Here is a 17,605-nt window from a genome sequence, read left to right on the forward strand (position 1 = left end):
TAAGTGCTCAAAAAAATTGTGTTGCCAAATAAGTTTTTTACTAGTTTATTGAAATTAAAAAAGACTTATAAAACTGAAGATGAACGCTTGAGAGAACTTTACATAAAGCAACAAATTGCTAACAAACAGATTAGGCAGTCTATTGGAATTGGAAATTTTGCAATACTATAACACAGATGTGGATTCCTCAGTCTCCTCTTGACACATACTTTATAACCACCCCAAAAAGAATCCTATAAAAATTGCTTCAAAGCCCCTTTTGCATTGCAATAGTGCAGCAAACCACAAGTAAACAATTTCCTGTTAACCTGTTATTTCAAATATAGACTGAAAAGGCAACAGGCATTTTGTGCAACTCCATTTTAACAAACTTTTAAGTTGAAATATCAAATCTACACAGTGCTGTCCCTTCACAGAAGGCAGGGAACTGCTGGTCCATCATGTAGGAAGGCGTCCCCGGCTTTGTAAGCTGTGAAAGTGTGCCTCCTTCAGGATCTGGTTGATGTGGAAGTAAGGACCTTGGCTTAGTGCAGACTGCTCATGGAAGGACTGAGAGGAGACAGGGCTGGATCCTGCAATTATCGGGTTTAGGCTGGTTTCTGCACCGCACACTCTGTCAGGGCTGTTGATGCTACTGCTACTACAGCTGCTGCTGCTGCTGCCGCTATCGCTGCTGGAGGACTGAGACAAAGAGAAGGTTAACAGCAAAATCACACAGTTTTCTCTCTTGTCCCTAATGAAACACCGCAGGTAAGCAAACAATCTTTACAGTTAAGTCCCTCCCTTCCAGATTTTTCAGGCTCACATTCAGCCTGATGGACTAATGTAAATCCACCAAGTGCTTTCTTGGCATTCATAGCTTCTGTTATTGCCAACACATGAAAAGCGTCACAGAGCTGAAGGGATGAGCAAGCCTTCACCCAGAGGTTCGCTGACCTCCAGCACATTGGATTTCAATCTTTTGGGTTTAGGCCCACCAGCTCTGTCCCCATGACCCACGTTAGCACTAGTGAAGTTTGCTGAATTCATCCGAGAATTGGAAAATAAAGAACATTCCTACTGAACTGCACGTGTCAGTAAAAGCAGGCAGGGCACAAGGAAAGTTTATCACTTCTGTTCTAGCAGACATTCTAGGTAAGCACCATGCAAAGCATTTCCCTACAAACTGATCTTTCTAAAATGAGATCTGAAGCATCCAAAGCAACAGGCTGTTAAAAACAAATGCAACAGGATACCCATTTTAAGTCTTTGAACACCTTGACAAACATACAACTACTCTTCTCCCAGTTAAGTTTTTCATAATAATTTACTTTCACTGTCATGTCAAGAGCAACAGGCATTGAAAACTTCCACATGCAGAGAAGAGAACTTATGATTTAGCTTGCGTAGAGGACAGGGCTCATTTGCTAGCATTTAGGATAAACACATTTCATGGTAATGACTGGAAGAGCATTAGCCATCCTTTTCAGTGTTTCAAAGACATAAAACTGTTCGGCTTACACCATTTTAAGGGCTGCTAATAAAAGGTTCTATTAGTTACAGCTGAAATATTTCATTACTGTGCAATATGCTGTTCAGGACAACACTGCAAATATTTAGGTGCTTAAGAATCAATGAATGGCTACTTTGCCATCCCATAAGAAATAAATTCACAAAAGCAGCCAACATAAGTGACAGCAGATAAAACCCCCACCCAGATTTTTGTAAGTATTAAAATAAAACTACAGAATTCAAAGCTTGGTGGCTACAGCAGAGGAAGACAAATGTAAAGAAGTCCACAGTAATTTAACAGTCAGCACCACATCCAGAAGGCCTTGCTTTGGAGTAAATCTGAAGAATGGCACAAACTGCACCCCACAAGTCAATGAGCAGTGAGAAAGGCCCAGGAAGGCACTGTATGAATGTGTGAGGTGGACCACATCTCAGCGCCAGCTGGAAACCCCGCAGCACTGATTCCACAATCGATCATGACAATTCAACGATATAAATTTCCTTGTTTTGCTAAGCACCAAAAATGCTTCAGTTCTGTTGTAGTACAGCAAGCAAGACAATGGCACCAAGGCTGCACCCACAGCTGGTGTGTTAGGTTCAGCTAGCAAGGAGAAAACAACAAAACACATGTGAAGTCATTCTTGAGGAAGCAGCAGATGTAACTATATGAGCAACCAGCTCCTTTTCCTAATGCTGCTAACACTAGAGAGGGAGAGAGAACACTAGAAGGACAGAGAGGAGCCACAAAATGGTGCTTGCTAGCCCACCTCATTTTGCATAGAAGCACAAATAACTGAAATGCAACGCTGTTACACTAAACAAGTCACAGCAGCCTTGGAGAGAAACCCACCGCACAGGACACTTTGTTTCCTTTTAGTCTGTGTTCCTTACTGTTTTTCGTTACAGCCACCTTCTGAAAATCAAGGTAAAAATTGAAATGAGAACCTGGTATTACTTACTACTAAAGTCTCACATCTTAACAAATATTTCAGAGTGGTTAATAATTATTACTTGATGCATATCTTAGGTTTTTTTTTAAAGCTGAGATTGTGTCCTGGGACGTGCTTCCTACATCTAAGGCTGTTGACAGATCTGGTTTGTCAGACCCTCTTTATTTCCATTTCTCTAATGCAAAAATTCACTAGCACGTGAAGCCCGTTTATTGCCCAAATCACATCAAAGACCTACCATTTCCCCAGGCTGTGGTGCACATTCTGTTACGCATTTGGACTACAATTAGACAAAAAAAGAATCCTTAAAGTCATCATGTCAGCAATGACAGGCATCTACACAATGAAACAAAGTTTTAAGCAAAAGGGCAAAGGAAAGTAGCCCAACTAAAGTTTGAGTACTTTAAGTATCAAAAGGGCATCTTCAAGGTTTACCTGACTTATTAGCCCCTCTTAACATCACACTGAGTAGCTACAGAAGTTTTAAATAATTTCCAAACAAATGTCCTGATAAACACCTTAATCTGCTGATCTGTGATGTAGCACCTCACTCACTCATGGCAGGAACTTAAGAAACAGCCCACTCAGACCCTGCTGCTCTCAAAATCTTTCAAGATGAGTTTAACAGAGATGTTATCTGGTTCCAGTTAGAATTTAAGACCAGCCCTTCCTCAGTCATGTAATGCTAGAGTGGCACTGCTGCAATACTAGACAAAAACTTTGATTTGAGGGAAGCGACTGCTGCCGTGTGTCAGCAATCTCTACCAATAAACCAACAGTATTTCTAAGCTGTGGGGAACCCTGTCATCGGCCAGAACAACAAAGAGGAACCACAAGAAATCAGGTTTTACAGAAGTTATTTAGGAAGGAAAAGTTAGCCAGAACACTGCAGACTCCCTTCCTTCCCAGGGAAAATCTGAGCAAAGGCCTTTTCACTGGTGATTCCCCAGGTTGCAGAGCACAAGTGCAGGTTCTCACAATTCCCTTGAGCAGCTGCTTGCAGCTGGCCCCTCACTACAGCTGTGCCCGACTGGTGTACAGGCCAGCAGTGACGGGAGAGTAGGAAGGGCTTTCACTGGATTTATTGAGTACCAGGGAAAATACCACAGCTAACCTGGTAAACAAAGGACAGGCTGAACAGGAAGTGAAATGCAGTTGCAAACGCTCTGCTTCGCTAATGTTTAATGCTCGCTGTAGTTCTAGTCTAGCGTTTTCGTTGTGTGCCTGTGCATGGACTGAACTGCAAAGCAAAAGTTTACTGTCATCCCCAGGGTGGCTGTCACCTAAGGAGCGTGGGGGTGGTTTGTTCCAGGAGGAGCAGGAATTGCACATTGTTACAGCAATCTGCCAAGAAGCAGGGCTGACAGGTTGAAGAGAATCTCAGGTTCCCCCTGTGAAAGTCAGAGGCAAGAATGATGTCTACTCTGGGTGAAAGGACAATCTAGCGGGAGAAAGCAGCAATACCCTTTTGTATTAAACCTAGCTCACGTGAGCAGCAGGATTCGAAGTGAGGGACTGAGGGACAACATCACTGAACAGCCCATGTTTGAGCTGCCACCAAGAAAAAAAATATCTCCCCTCATCTTACACATACTGTGGTCAGCTATGAAGAGCAAGACATTAAAAAAACCCAACAAAACTGAAAGAAATCCTGACAAAAGCCAGTTTTAGTAACAAGGCTGCCTGATTTTCATACTGTTATGCTTTCAATTAAAGCACACTCTGTAAGAGAAAACAGTCCACTTTCAACTGAACGAAGGCAAAGGAAATCACCGATTTAGCTAATGTTTCACAAAAAGCAGGTGTGCATATGCCTTTAGATGAAAAGCAATTCTCTTCTCCTGTACTCTTTGAAGTTACAAATTGCTCCTACACACACACTTTCTCTCCTAGTTCAATATCCTAAAGCTAGTGAAGATTTTTAATCAGCAAGAGCTGTCTTTGCAAATGGTGAAGTATCATAAAACTAAATAAAAGCACTGCAAATGGCCAAGAATTTTGAAGTGACATCAATCACAAGCACTTGTGCACTGTAAGCACAGTAATTTCTCCATTTGGCACAAGAAACCCTTAAAGAAACATTTGAATAGTACTGACTTCAGTTTCTGGGCATGCTCAGTTCAGTAATCCTACATTACAAGAAAACAAACAAACAAACAAAATCTATTCATCAGTAGATGACATTGTGAATTTTGTTCCCTCAAGAAAGGGAACATTGATTTTTGTAAAACTGTGTCCAGCAGGCGCATTCCCCCACTTTAGCATCAACAGTAAGAAATTATCCTTGTCTGCACATCAGGGTTTAATGTGTTAAAAACATACCTGTACAACACAAACGCATGCATGAAGCAGGAGTCCTAATGTTAGCCTCAGCAACTGAGCTCTGCACTGCCTGCGCTGGTGGCGGGGCAGACAGCTCATGCCCATGCTGTTCACTTGCAGGCACCCCAAACAAAACAGCCATTAAGGACAGAGTTAAGGTCATCCGCTCTTGTGTGGCTACTACAAGACTATTTCCATTTCTGCATTTTAGCGGCTTTGCCCAGTCAAACGCCAAGTGTTCATGTGACAAGCAAAGGTGCTTCTGCCACTCACCATTAAGGTTTTTCCTGATATTCTTAATTTCATTACTCCTACTTCAATCCCTTGTTCCACACTAAATTCTTCCTCCTCCCGCCACAAAGCTTGTTTAGCCATTAACTACTCTACACATGAAGAGGCATTTAACCTGTTGGACAAGTGATTCAGTGTCAGATGGCAAGCAGCTATTTATGATTCTACCCGTTATACCTGAGAAGCAACACCAACTTCAACCCAGCAAGTCTTACTTCTGGCAAAACAGCAATACAGGAACCAGGAATGTTTTTCATCATGGCAAGTTTCTTTGTGATGAATGTCTCGGCTGTTAGAGCACTTTCTATACAACATCGCCGACTACCACATCAGCTACTTGCAAAGGTGTATGGGTTAAAAGAAAGTCTCCCTCACAAAAGGAACAGTGGGATACAGAGCTTTGTATCATTTTAAATGTCAATCTACATTTGAAACCATTATCATATGATAAAAGATATGTTGCTCAAAGTTACACAGCACTAAATACTTCCTGCAAAGTACAGTCAGTATTTCAATATAACCACAGTAGTTTGTAACTACTCATTACAGTCAATCCTCAGAGTGAGAAGGCTGTACAAAAAACTATAAGGATATTTCAAAACACTTAGAGAGAAATCCTTTCCATTAACTTCCAGGAGTTATTCCTTTAACAAACCAGGAGGGAGCCTCTGCTCTGCATGATCTTTTTCATTAACATTTTGCAACAGAACTACATTGCTAATTAGAAATGCATACAGTGAATTTTCAGATGATTAATACAGGCAACAATTCAGGAAATCTGGCAGCAGTTTGGAAATGAGCATTTTTTTTTTTTAAAAAATAATCTCATAGCCAGCAAATTGTACTATCCTGGAACACCTGTCATGCAAGCGATGAGAGAATAAGTGACAAATTATCCCACGTCCAGCAAAAGATCACGGTAAATATGAGTAGAAACCAAATAGTTTGAGTTCCAATGTTTCAGCTGTGAACAAGTGAGTCTTGCTTAAACCAGCAAGTTCTGTCAGAGCATTTTTTAAACATCAGATAAGCACTACTGCTTGCAACAGGCACTTTGTGTATCACACTAGTTGGAATGCTTTTTGACTTTCTACCACAAATAATCACATTAGTGTAAGTAAATGCTAAGTTGGAAGAGTAGATGACCAGGCAAAGTGACCACATGCACTTGTAATCTACCCTAGTCATCTCCTTGGCTCTGGGTATGTTACAACTCATTTCAGACAGCAGAACTAGAAGTGGCAGCAAATGCTTTTCCTGTATCTTCACTTGGGTGCTACACATCAGTATTTGAAATACTTTAACAGAAATATTCAGGTCAAAAATAACCAGGTTCACTGGAAAACATGCTGGTTTCCAAACCACATTTCACAGATTTCAATCTCTTAAGTACCTAACAGAGTCAAACCTCATGACCTCATACACAAAGCAAAAAAAAAAAAAAAAAAGTGTTTTCATTAACTACTGTCCGTGAATAAAATTTCACAGAATATTCAAACCATTATTTAAATCCAGCATTAAAGGAGACAATTTGCCCGAGAAGGCTCTCACCTCAGTGTCCCAAGAGTCCTGAAGGACAGTATTCCTGGTACTACGTTTTGTCTGGGGAACATGACAGTCATCCTCATTGCCATTCCGTCTCCTCTTCCTGAAGAAAGTTCAGGAAGAAAGGAAACAAAAAATATTATCAGCTTACTGAATATGCCTTCTGTTTTGTTCTACAAAAAAAAGCGGGAGAACTTGAGAAAGTAACAATGGTATATCTAAACCTCTAAGGTGCTGTGGACTTTCATATTCTTTTTAGCAGTTGTCTACAGAACAGAGAGAAAACGATTACGTTTCTCACCAAGCAGCCAGGCTGATGCTGTTGTATCAGTTTAAGGGACGTGGAGTCACACCTGCCATTCAAACCAGTGCTGAGCATCTTTCTAAAACTCGTTTGACAATTCTTAGCCTTGCAACTGCTCTCAGTACTCGGGCATGTCTAAAAATAAGCCTGGGACTTTGACTGACACCTGACAGGCTGAGAAAAGCAGCCCGGAAAAGTAGCTGTGACCATACTTCCAATAAATACCTGATTATGTTGATCTTGCTTACATAGGCCTACAGTTAGCGCCTATGTATCATTTGCTTTATTCAGTCTCTCCACTCTGACAGCATTTGAAGTCAAGTTACGTTCCTGAGCAACATTGCTTTCCATGTGGAAAGTTCTGTCAGAAAACACCTCATGGAAGACAAACCCTTCCCCGCTTCTGATACATTTGCCATCCTCTTATGGCATCAGTGTTGCTTCACAGCAGCTGATCAACAACAGTAACCTAGAAATCCTGCAGACCAACATCTCTCAGTGTCTGCAGAATTTTAGTATTAATATCAAATGATTTTTCCCACACTACAACCACCACAGGTCACCCAGGACCTCAGTGTGCTGGGTACTATCCGAATTATAGGATAGAGCTGTTTGGTGCCTGAAAATGAGTATGTACTCAAATGAGTCAAAATGGACTCAAGTGAGGTATTTATAACCAAATCTTTTCTTACAGACAAGCTTCTGCAGCAGACTCAGCTACCAGTATTTGGTCCACGCCTACAGACCAGGCGCTGCCACCTCACTCTCCCATCCCAGGGATGCCCACAGCACTCTCAGCCGCTACCCACCACCGTCCACTGGCTTCTCCCTCTCCTGGAACCACTCTTCTCAGAGAAGCCATTTCTCTCCCTGCTCCACACCGGCGTCGCCTCCAGGCCCCTCCTTCTCTTAACGCCGGCAGCCCACAAACAAAGTCAACACCTCAATCGCCCCGGTCTGCCCTGCTGCCTCACAATGCCGGGCGCTCACGGCCCAGCTCCTGCGGCTTCACGGTCCCTCCTGTCTCTCCCCCACCACGCAACAGGGCCCGCCTAGCAACGGCCCCCCAGCACACCGCAGGCCCCCCATACCCTCGCCGTTCTCCACGCCCGTTTGATCTCCCGAAGGCAGCCAGCCGCCCCCCCGCCCCCGGCTACACCCTTACCGCTCACCGCCGCCCCAGCCCCAGCTTAAGCCCCTCCAGAGCCCAGGGGGCTGCCCCTCCCCAACCGGCCCCCTCGCAACTCGGCCCATCCGCGCACCTCTTCGCTCAAGCCGGCCCCTTTGGGGCAGCGCAACCCCCTCGGCCGCCACACACCCTCCCCACCCCGAGACACCCCGCCGCGGGGCCCGAGGGCCTGCCCCCGCGAGGCCGAGCCCCCGCCGCTCGGCCCAGGCCCCAGCCCAGCCACCGCCTCCCCTCAGGCCGCGCTCCCCTCCCCCACCCCGGCTCGTCCCCCACCTCTGTCTGGCTCCTCGCTCGCTCGGCAGCGGCTGCCGGCAGCTCATGGCGGTCTGGGCTGAGCTCTACGAGGCGGGACGGAGAAAGGCGAGAGGCTGCGGCGCGGCCCCGCCGCCCACCGCTGAGGAGAGCCGACCCCGTCCGGCTCCAACCGCCGCTTCCGGCGCCTCCGCCTCCTGCGCCTGCGTAAGGCCCTCCGCGGGCCGGCCCCGCCCCCGGCGTCACCGCGCGCGCCGGGCGGCCGCGCATGCGCAGGGCCCGGGCCCCGCCGGGGGTGGCGGCGGCTGCGGCTGACGGCAGCGCGGCCCGGGGAGGGTGGCGGGGCCATGGCCGCCGCGCCGCCGGGGCGGGAGCTGTGCCCGCACTGCCGCAGGCCCTTCAAGCGGCTCCGCGCCCACCTCCCGCATTGCAAGGCCGCGCCGAGCCCGGCCCCCGGCAGTGCCCCGCGGCCCGGCCCAAGCCTAGGCCCAGGCGCTGGGGCCTCCACGCCCGGCGGCGGAGCCGGCCCCGGGGCGGGCAGTGGGCCGCGGGCGGCAGCGGCCGGTAAGAGCAGCAAGCGGCCGGCCGGCCCCAGCGTAGGGCTGCCCGCTGCGGCCCCCCGGGAGGCGGCGGCCCGGAAGGGGAAGGCGGCGGCGGCCGAGCGGGGTGGGGGGCCCGGCCCTGAGCCTCGCCGCCAGCCCGGTGGGCGCGGCGCGGCGCGGCAGGCGGATCCCGCGGTGCAGCGCGGAGCCGGTTGCCTTGGTTTGCTCCCCGAGGGGATTAAAGATCCACCTGAAACGCTGAGAAATGGGCTGAGAATAGTCACAGAGAAGCAGCGCGCCGGGGTGACCGGGGAGAGGAGCGGGGGCACTGCCGCCGGGAGGCACTGCACACACTGCGCCCCGGCGGAAGGGCCGGATCCAGGCAGGCTCCAGCAGGAGGGAATAACGGTTGCAGAAACCACACACAGAGAGACGCACAGCCATGGAGCTGTGGAGAACGTGTCTGCCAGCAAAAAGGGAGAAAAAGGCCGTAGTTTAAAAGCAACAAAAGCCCACGTACTTCGAGATCCCCCTGAAACTGACTGCAGAAGTGGCCCTGGTGACCTCATTCAGCAGGAGGGAACAGACAAAACAGTGACAGAAGAGAAGCAGGTGTGCCAAGAAGTTGATGTGGAACATAAAGCCCCTCTTCCTGCTTTGCATACCAAGAACCTCCATCTGTTATTGACAGAGCAATTCAGAGGTCACGATGAAGGGACGTCCAACAATTACCTAACCAGCATACAAAAGCATAGAGAGCGCAAGAAGCAGATGGCTGTAGTTTCTGAGCCCATCCTGAATGCAAGGAGGGACTCTGAGCTGGCACTCCCGCAGTTCTTGCTCCACACCTCCAAAAGCCAACCCATCTGTCCATCCCAGGCCTCTGGCAGGAATGTGCAGGCAGGTGCCATGGGCTTGGAGTGGTTTCCAGACTTACATCCTAATTATGATGGGCTGAGCATTTTTCCAGGGAAGCCTTTCCAAGAAGGCAGGAGGATCACAGTGAAGACACCAAAGGGCAATTTTGCAGAGGGACAGCAAGGTAACATGAGAAACAAAAGTCTTCGTTGCTGAGATTTACTGTGGTGTCAGGCTAAACTGTCCGATAGGAATGGGAAAGGAGGGGTTGGGAATTCTAAGCTGCTGGGCTTGTTCAGAGAGGAGTCCAGGAAGGATCCAAGGCAGTTAACTGTTCAGCCCTCCAGCCTGCAAAACCAAAGGTTTATGTTTTTATTTAGGTTTAAGTCAGGCTTTTGCATGTTTGGGCTGATGGAGTGAACTCACTTTGTGGTAGACATGATTCACTCTTCATTTCTGAGGAGTCAGCCTCAAGCCACTTGCAGCCGTGTCAGATACCAGGTCTGTGCTCACCGTGCAGCACAGGGGACACAAGCACCACAGGCATTGCCCTCTCTTTCCACCCTTTGACCACTCTGACTTCTCACCACACAGGTCCCCTCTCAGAAAGGCATCTGATGGATGTAAGGCTGGGGGAGCTGCCCATGTGGCTGGCCACCTGCAACTTTTCTCCCCAGGGGCTGCTTGGAGGAGTGCAGAAAGGTGAGGCTAAATTCCTGGCTCTTGGGGCAGAATTGTCCCACTTCATGATTTAGTTGCTGCAGCCTGGTCCAAGTGGCCAGTCTGGATCTTTACCAAGAAGTAAATAAAGAGAGCCCAGCAATTTCACTTTGAAAAGTTACATGGAAACCAATGGATTCTTAAGGCCTGTGCATGATTTGACCTTTGCGTTTCTGTTCCAACAGCCTGGAGCAGCTATTACAACAGATACATCAACATGAAGAGGGGTGGACCAGTTGGGATCTCCATGCTGCTGGCTGGATACTGCCTCCTCAGCTATGGCTGGAACTATCAGCACATCAGTAAGATTTCCTTCTTGGTGTCTGTCTTATGTCAGGAATTCTCACTTTTGCAGCATGTCAATTCAAGCTCTGAAATAATTTAAATACTTCACAGTTAAGATTAATACCAGAGCTCAGAGAACAGTATTCTGACCTGGCTTAGGTAGGCAGAAGAATTTAGCTAACAAAGGCAGCAATAGCAGTTGCTGGTTCTCACCTTCTCCCTGGAGAGCACTAGGAACAGTCAGTAGCACTTTTAAACCCTGCATAAAGCAGAGGGAGGAGATACTCCAACACTAAGCACCCATTCCCTGGATTTACTCATAACTGACAAGGGATTTACTGGTGTTTGTGTAGTTTCCTTAGCAGGATTTGCTCTCATGTGCCATTCTACAGCACATGAACAGAGAAGACTGCCGTCAGTTTCATGCTCATCACTGCTGGGCAAAGCACATTCATGTAGTCCCTGAACATAGCACTGTGCTAACACTGTTCTTTGTTGTTTGTTTTTTTTTTCCTCCTCTCCCCTGTTTTTCTAGAAGGTCGTCGCTGGCGTAAATACCACTGAAAGAAGCTGAAACAGCACCCAAGGAACCATCACCAGTGTTTGACTGTTGAGTCATCAGAAGTGCTCAGAACCGGTACCCCAACAGGGATTCAAATAAGCAAAGGCCCATTTACTGTCAGAGACAGGTTATGTAGTTGAGGGCTGCTCTTCAGTTACCCTCCTGTAGATGCCGACAGTAACAGCCTGTGGTTACTGCTTTGTTCAGGCAACACTTTGTACTGAAAGAGGTGTTGAGAGCCACCCATCCAAGGTCTGGATGTAGTAGAGTTGCTATAGCATGCAGAACCCAGATCTCTGGCTTTGGGACAACACAATCTATATTAACAGCACAGGTCAAGGAGCTGTCCTGTTAACTGACACATATGTTGTAGTCAGAGTGTTTGGCAGTACAGTTTGTGATGGGTTGTGGCTTCAGCCCTTTAAGTTAGCAGAGTTGTACCAGGCACAGCCCACCTTTTACTTACCCTTCTCCACAGGGAGCGGGATGGGGTTTGCTGCCAGCTGGCAGGAGAAGGGTGGTTTCTGCAAGGCCTTTCCACAAAGGACACCCAGCCCCCCGCTTTGCCGTCAGCATGGCGCTAGTGGGACTGCTGAGGCTCTGAGGGAGGGACCTTTGTGAAGGCATGAAAGCAGCAGCACTGAGACCACAGCGCCCTATTTCTGGAGGAATAAAAGTCCATTGGATTAGCTGTTGTGCCCAAAGGGCAAACCGATGTCTGCATCAGACAAATGAGGACAGTTATGAGAGTGCTAGTTGTAGCCTGCCATCACCAAACATGTCTGGAAAAGGATTGGTCATGTGACAGGCATGAAGGGTAAAAGAAAAAAAGCCAAGAAGCCTGAACTGTTTATTCAAAGAGCAGTGCAGTAGTACTGTGTCAGAGGTGTTTCACCAAAAACTCCCTCTCACCAGCAGTAAAAACCTTTGTGAGTTTTCCTTTCCTGCTTGGTGTCATGTGTTCTCAAACATGGTGCTTCTTACCCTGTTTTGCAGGGGATTAGCACACCCACACCCTCATCTGCCCAGGACCCCAGCACAAGCTGGTCCCACACCCCATCAAACCTGTGATTGCATAGGGGCAGCGGGAGCAGTCACTGTCCACACACAGCCGGCTGCATGGGAGGGAACAGAGGCAGCTGTGAACAGTCCCACTTCAGTTGCATTAGGGAAGCTGTGACCTCTCTGCTGTTTGTGCAAAGACCTGTGAGAGCTGGTGCTGAGCAAAACCAACTGGCTTTTCCAGTCCAGCAACTGCCGTGGTAGCTGTCTCACTGGCTTCATTGCACTGTATGGTGTCCTTCCACAGTCCATGCGGGAGCACTTGAGTCACTTCCCCAGCAGGATTTCCAGCTGCATCTTCCACACTTGGAGCCGTAATGACTTTCTCTCCACACTGAAGGGTCAGGGAGAGGCAGGCATCAATTTGTGCTGGATCAATCCATCGCCACGTTACCACACGTTCATTTTCACACTGGCAGCAAGCAGGCTAATGGACCCTGCCTCCTTCCAGCATGGCTCTCGCCTGCCAGCAGCAACCCAAGACCTCCAACTGCAATAAACCAACCCAGAGGGACACTAGGGTTCACTGATCTCCAGGCCTATTCCACTGGATGCCAAGTATTTATTACCACAGAAGTCCCTTCACATGCTGCCAGGTTATTTCAGTCCGAGTACAGCTTACAGCTCTGCCCAGTTGGTTCACACACCAGCTGCTCGAGGGGGCAGGCTGCAGGGCCAAGAAACATGGCCCAGGGAGAAGACAGACATCAAGTCAAGAAAGCTGTGGGAGCCCCCATGCCACACCCTGCCCCTTGCCATAGCACTTCACCCCCCCCTCCAAGGTGAGGTCATTGCTCCCAGCCCACCCAGTCCCAAAAACACTGACCTTGACACAGGTACCTTGTTCAAGTGAGCACTATGGGCCCAGGGAGCAGCTGTTGGTGTCCCACAGCTGTGCTGCCAGGTGCTGGGTAGTGCCAGTGGCTGGCAGAGTGGTCTCCATGGGCGGCACATCCTTGCATCCACTCCCCTCACCAGCAGCCAGATCCAGCCCCCAAGGATACCCAGCTCCCTGGGGGGAAAACGGTGGGAGAGGCTGTTGGCAACTGCTGTCCTGCAGGCTCGCACATGAGCTGGGGCAGAAGCAAGAGCTGTGGGGCAGGGGCAGCTGGCGCATCACCCCGATGGGCAGAGGCACAGAGCGAAAGGGCCTCGACTCGAGAGAATGGCATAGGACCTTCTCTGTATCACCTTGGATGGATCCGTGCTGCTCGTCATCAGCCTGGCCTTGAGGCTGGAGAGGGATAGAGGACAGGCAGTTACTCCCTGGGACACGGCAAGCGGTACCCCCAGATCCCCCTGTGGCTCCCACAGCCTCTCAGGGCTATCCCAGGGCTCAGGCAGCTGGTCCAGGCACCCCCATGGGGACCGGGGCTGTCCCCTGCCCACCCACCAAAAACCCTGCGGTCACCAGCTCAGGTTGGACATGGGGAGAGACCAAAGGGGTTCGGTGAGTCCAGACAAGGACCCAAAGCAACCTTGCCCTTGACCCAGACACTGCAAGGGCCACAGCCACCTCCTCAGCCTCGGAGAGGGGGTTGTCCCCCAGCTGCATGCTGAGTGCCCCCCCCCCCCCCCCCCCCCCCCCAGCACATACTGCATGAATTTGCACTTGGGTCCTTCTGGGCAGAAGCCAACGAGGTAGTTGGCACACATCACCCTCCGTGTGTGCTTGTACTTGCACAGGGGACCTGCAAAGGAGAGGTTCTAGTTTACGGGGGCACAGCATCACCCGCAGCCCTGCAGGGATTTCGGGAGCAGCCCCATTCCCCTTCAGCTCTGTGGGGTCTTTGCTGCCTCAAGCCCAGATCCCCACCGGGCACCTGGTCCCACTCCCAGGCAGTCCCCAGACAGCCCACTGGTTCACCCTGCTCTGGCTCAGAGGTGGCAGGAGGTCGGGCCAGCAGTGGGGTCCAGACCCCCCATCACCGGTGGGCAGATAACACGGGTGGCCCCTGCTCACCCCAGCAGCTCACCCTGCCTGCAGAAGCCACGGTCGTACCAGGGACAGCCCACGGTGCTGGCAGTGGCATCAGTGTGCTTGAAAGGACAGTCCTTGTTGCTGCACTGGCCTGTGGGAGCAAGTGATGGGACAGTGCTCGCTCAAGCCAAACACAGTGGCAATCACTCAAGGATGCGCCGAATGAGAGGAACCAAGGTGCCCCAGGAGCACTCCAGGCTTGGCTTGGGGACCAGTGGCCCTGCGTGGGTGCCAGTGGCATTTCTTCCCACAGACAGGAGGTGGCATCAGGCGCTTGCTCGAGGCCAGACCCAAGGAACATGGGTGCTGGGGTGGGAGAGGCTCCCTGGGGTCCCCAGCCCTGTCCCACACCTACCGAACTTGGAGAGGAAATAGCACTCGGGCATCTTGGTCACATCGTACTCATGCAGGAAGTCGCAGCCATCGCCCTTCTTGCGGAGCCCACACAGCCAACGCTTGCAAACCACCATCTTCGCCCCGCTGACATGCTGGAAGGGGCACTGCACACCTAGCCACGGCACACACCCACTGCCACAGCCCGCCTGCGCCCCCAGCCCCTGCCGTGGCAGCCCCTCCAGTCCTGCCTGCACTCAGGACCCACCTCCAGCCCCAGCACCTTGGCTTGGGACATGCCAGCAGGAGCTTTCCCAGGTGTGTGGGAGACTTGCAGCACCCATGGGGTGCACAGCACTTGAACCCTCCCAGGGGAACCAGACCTTGGTAGTGCCTGGGGGACCAAGCCCTCCCCAGTGCAGAAGAGTAAAAGTATTCATCCAAAGGGCCAGGGGAACAGGGGGCTCTGAGCAGCATTAGCATTTTGGGTAAAAACTCTCCAACCCACTGGCCATGGTGTCATGGAGCGATCTGCCACGGACGTGGGCTGCTTGTGGAGCAGAGGGGGGGCCTGTCTGGCTCCCTGGTGTCCCCATATTCTTGTAGGGTGGTGCCAGTCCCATCCCTGTCCCTTCTCAGCACTCGCCCCTGGTGCACAGCCCTCAATGGAAGAACTTGCAGACAGCTGCCCTCAGCTCTGTGGGGGAAAGCAGAGCAGAGAGGTGCTCACCCACTGCCCCCAGTACTGGCACCACTGTGCCATCGTGGGCAAAAGCATCTCAGCCCTCTCCACTAGCAGCCCCCCCAACACGGTGCCAGATGGATCCATGAGTGAGCAATGCCCGGAGCAGCCTGGCCTCAGGCAGGAGCCCAGCGAGGAGGCAGGACAAGAAGCACCCAGGCATTGTGGTGGATGCAGCAAGAGCCAGGAGCACCAGCAAGGAGGAGAGCCCCAACACCTCCCAAGGATGCCACAGGACCTTGTCTCCAACTTACTGCCCATACCTGGGAAGGGCAGGGGCTGAGCTCCTCGCTGCTGCTCCACATCAGCCTCCAAGTCAAACCTGATCTTCTCCACACCAGCCACCAGCTCCTGCATCACCCCTGCTCCAGCAAGAGTCACCTCCAGCACAGCACAGGCAAGGAGCACTGCAGCAAAGGGGCTGCTCAAGGAACACACAGATGTCCCAAGGGAGCACCACACTCTGCAGCTCATCAGGCCCCAGCAGCACTCAGAAACCCTCCTCCTCCTCCCCAAGCCAGAGCAAAACCAACACAAGCAGCAGCTCAGAGCACTCAATTTAGAGAGAGGAGCTGCCCACATCTGATCTCAATTTGCAGCCGTGATTGCCTGGTGCCGCAGCCCAGCTGCAGGGAGCTCAGCCCCAGGCCCCCATCCCGTCCCCCGTAATTGCCTCTCAGCACCGACATCTGCTTTTCCTCCAGCCTCGGCTCTAGGGCAGAGCAGCTGGCCCACATCTCCCCAGGAGCAGTGAGGTCTTCTGGGGCTGGCCATGGGCTGGGTTAACCCCCTCCCACCGGGGCTGCTGCTCAGCCTTGAACAGAGCCACATATGGCCTGAGTGCCATAACAAAATGTTCTGACAGCAAGGGACAGATCCTGGGTGGGTTTTGTTGCCATCTGAGTGTTTTCAGCATTGCTGGGTGCACAGCATCATCATCCCCAGCCCCGCTCACCAGCGCCTGGTGCCCAGCAGGACAGACCCACGTCCCTAGGCTCCTGGTGGGGACAGCTACGTCACACCTCGCATCCTGATGGGAAGCCCCTTTGGTCCCCACTGCCAGGTTGGGGGCTTGTATTGCATGCCAGGCTGCAGCGGCACGTGCTGGGCACAACCGTGGTGCCACACTGCTTCCCGGAGCTGCTGGGAGCCCACGCAGCCCTGGGTGGGTTTAACCTAATGCTTCGTCCCTCCTCCATCACGCGGCTCTTCTGGCCACGCACATCCACGGCACGCGCCCGGAGCGACGTGGCCTGACACATCGGGGATGGAGACCTGCTCCCATTCTGTCACTACCTATAAATGCACTGGACCAGTGCTGCCCGCCTGCCGGAGCACTGCCTGCGGGTGCTGTGGCCGCAGCCCTGCGCAGGGTGCTGTGCACTGACCTGACACCGAGTGGCCATGCCGTGCACATGCCAGGTCCCACACCAAGATGCCCACCCTGTGCTGTGCAGATAGAGGGGTTTTGGGGAGTCTGCGGGGGCAGCCCAGCCAACCTGCCCTCCCCTGCAGCAGGCACTGGCTGGACACAGCTGGCATTGCAGTGGTGCTGGCATTACTCCCCACTAGACCAGGACCTGTTGCACTGGCCCTGTGCTTGCTCATAATGTGCCAGGGCCACCATCCTGTCCCATCGAGTGGGGCCATATCCCGTGTGCGCTCAGCAAGCCAGCGTGCACTTTCTGCTCCATCAGCTTGCAGCAGCATGATGCTGCTGAGCAGAAGGCTGGAGCTGACAGGTGTCACAAAGATCACCATTGCCAAGTGACAGTCATAGGCGGCTAGTGCCAGGGGGCCCAGGGCCTATCCTCTCCTCACAGCACCAGCGAGGCCCTGGGGAGCAAGGAGGTCCCAGGAAGGGGTGCAAGCCCCAGTGACCTACCCTGCCTTGCCTCTTTCTATCAAGCATCCATAAGGGACAGGAGGAGCCAGGTCCGCCCCAGCAGCCTGCTGATGTCCCAGGAGGCAGGGATCAGGACCATCAGCTCAAGGGATGCATGCCCAGAACGGGGCAAGGGGCAGCGGCGCCAGGACCCTGGCACAGGGCGGGGGAGCTGTGCTGCAGTGACCAGGGCAGAGACAGCCCGGTGAGCTCAGAGCCACCAGCTGCAGCTGCTGTTGTTCTCCTTGTCCCAGACAATAGCCCAATGTCCCACGCAGCAGGGTGTTGGGT

The 17,605-nt window shown here is 51.6% G+C and overlaps 3 protein-coding genes across 12 annotated transcripts; 1 reads left to right on the top strand and 2 right to left on the bottom strand.

Annotated features, from left to right (window-relative positions):
• Positions 1-29: 29 nt before the first annotated feature.
• FAM104A (family with sequence similarity 104 member A) lies at positions 30-8,545 on the bottom strand. 8 transcript variants are annotated; one of them, XM_055794738.1, is made up of 5 exons: positions 8,366-8,545; positions 6,606-6,702; positions 2,680-2,721; positions 2,342-2,404; positions 30-681 (listed from the first exon to the last, which is right to left on the bottom strand). In XM_055794738.1, exons 1-5 carry the CDS (start codon positions 8,410-8,412, stop codon positions 439-441), a joined length of 492 nt encoding a protein of 163 aa, XP_055650713.1. In that variant the 5' UTR covers positions 8,413-8,545; the 3' UTR covers positions 30-438. The 8 variants fall into 8 exon arrangements, with proteins under 8 accessions (XP_055650713.1, XP_055650714.1, XP_055650715.1 ...); XM_055794739.1 differs by lacking the exon at positions 8,366-8,545 and adding an exon at positions 4,764-4,876; XM_055794740.1 differs by lacking the exon at positions 2,680-2,721.
• A 60-nt stretch (positions 8,546-8,605) lies between these two features.
• On the top strand, positions 8,606-12,254 carry C2H17orf80 (chromosome 2 C17orf80 homolog). 3 transcript variants are annotated; one of them, XM_055794736.1, is made up of 4 exons: positions 8,607-9,928; positions 10,339-10,446; positions 10,650-10,766; positions 11,288-12,254. In XM_055794736.1, exons 1-4 carry the CDS (start codon positions 8,692-8,694, stop codon positions 11,311-11,313), a joined length of 1,488 nt encoding a protein of 495 aa, XP_055650711.1. In that variant the 5' UTR covers positions 8,607-8,691; the 3' UTR covers positions 11,314-12,254. The 3 variants fall into 3 exon arrangements, with proteins under 3 accessions (XP_055650712.1, XP_055650711.1, XP_055650710.1); XM_055794735.1 differs by having other exon boundaries at positions 8,608-9,928; positions 11,285-12,254; XM_055794737.1 differs by lacking the exon at positions 10,339-10,446 and having other exon boundaries at positions 8,606-9,928; positions 11,285-12,254.
• A 1,235-nt stretch (positions 12,255-13,489) lies between these two features.
• CPSF4L (cleavage and polyadenylation specific factor 4 like) lies at positions 13,490-15,786 on the bottom strand. Its single transcript, XM_055795122.1, is given in 6 exon segments — positions 13,490-13,607; positions 13,971-14,064; positions 14,350-14,445; positions 14,710-14,862; positions 15,334-15,384; positions 15,684-15,786. Coding segments are annotated over 6 exon segments (615 nt in total).
• Positions 15,787-17,605: the final 1,819 nt, after the last annotated feature.

This window comes from Falco peregrinus, chromosome 2, assembly GCF_023634155.1.
Source record: "Falco peregrinus isolate bFalPer1 chromosome 2, bFalPer1.pri, whole genome shotgun sequence".
Taxonomy (NCBI): domain Eukaryota; kingdom Metazoa; phylum Chordata; class Aves; order Falconiformes; family Falconidae; genus Falco; species Falco peregrinus.

Bases quoted from the DNA above. Each gene is read 5' to 3' on its own strand.
- FAM104A (XM_055794738.1), bottom strand. From the start codon at position 8,412: ATGAGCTGCCGGCAGCCGCTGCCGAGCGAGCGAGGAGCCAGACAGAG. The intron at 2,722-6,605 runs GTGAGAGCCTTC...GTCTAATTGTAG, and splicing joins AGGACTCTTGGGACACTGAG to TCCAAATGCGTAACAGAATG. The intron at 682-2,341 runs GTGGGTTTCTCT...TCTTTGTCTCAG, and splicing joins GAAACAAAGTGTCCTGTGCG to TCCTCCAGCAGCGATAGCGG.
- C2H17orf80 (XM_055794735.1), top strand. From the start codon at position 8,692: ATGGCCGCCGCGCCGCCGGGGCGGGAGCTGTGCCCGCACTGCCGCAGG. The intron at 9,929-10,338 runs GTAACATGAGAA...CTCACCACACAG, and splicing joins TTTTGCAGAGGGACAGCAAG to GTCCCCTCTCAGAAAGGCAT. The intron at 10,767-11,284 runs GTAAGATTTCCT...CTGTTTTTCTAG, and splicing joins CTGGAACTATCAGCACATCA to AAGGTCGTCGCTGGCGTAAA.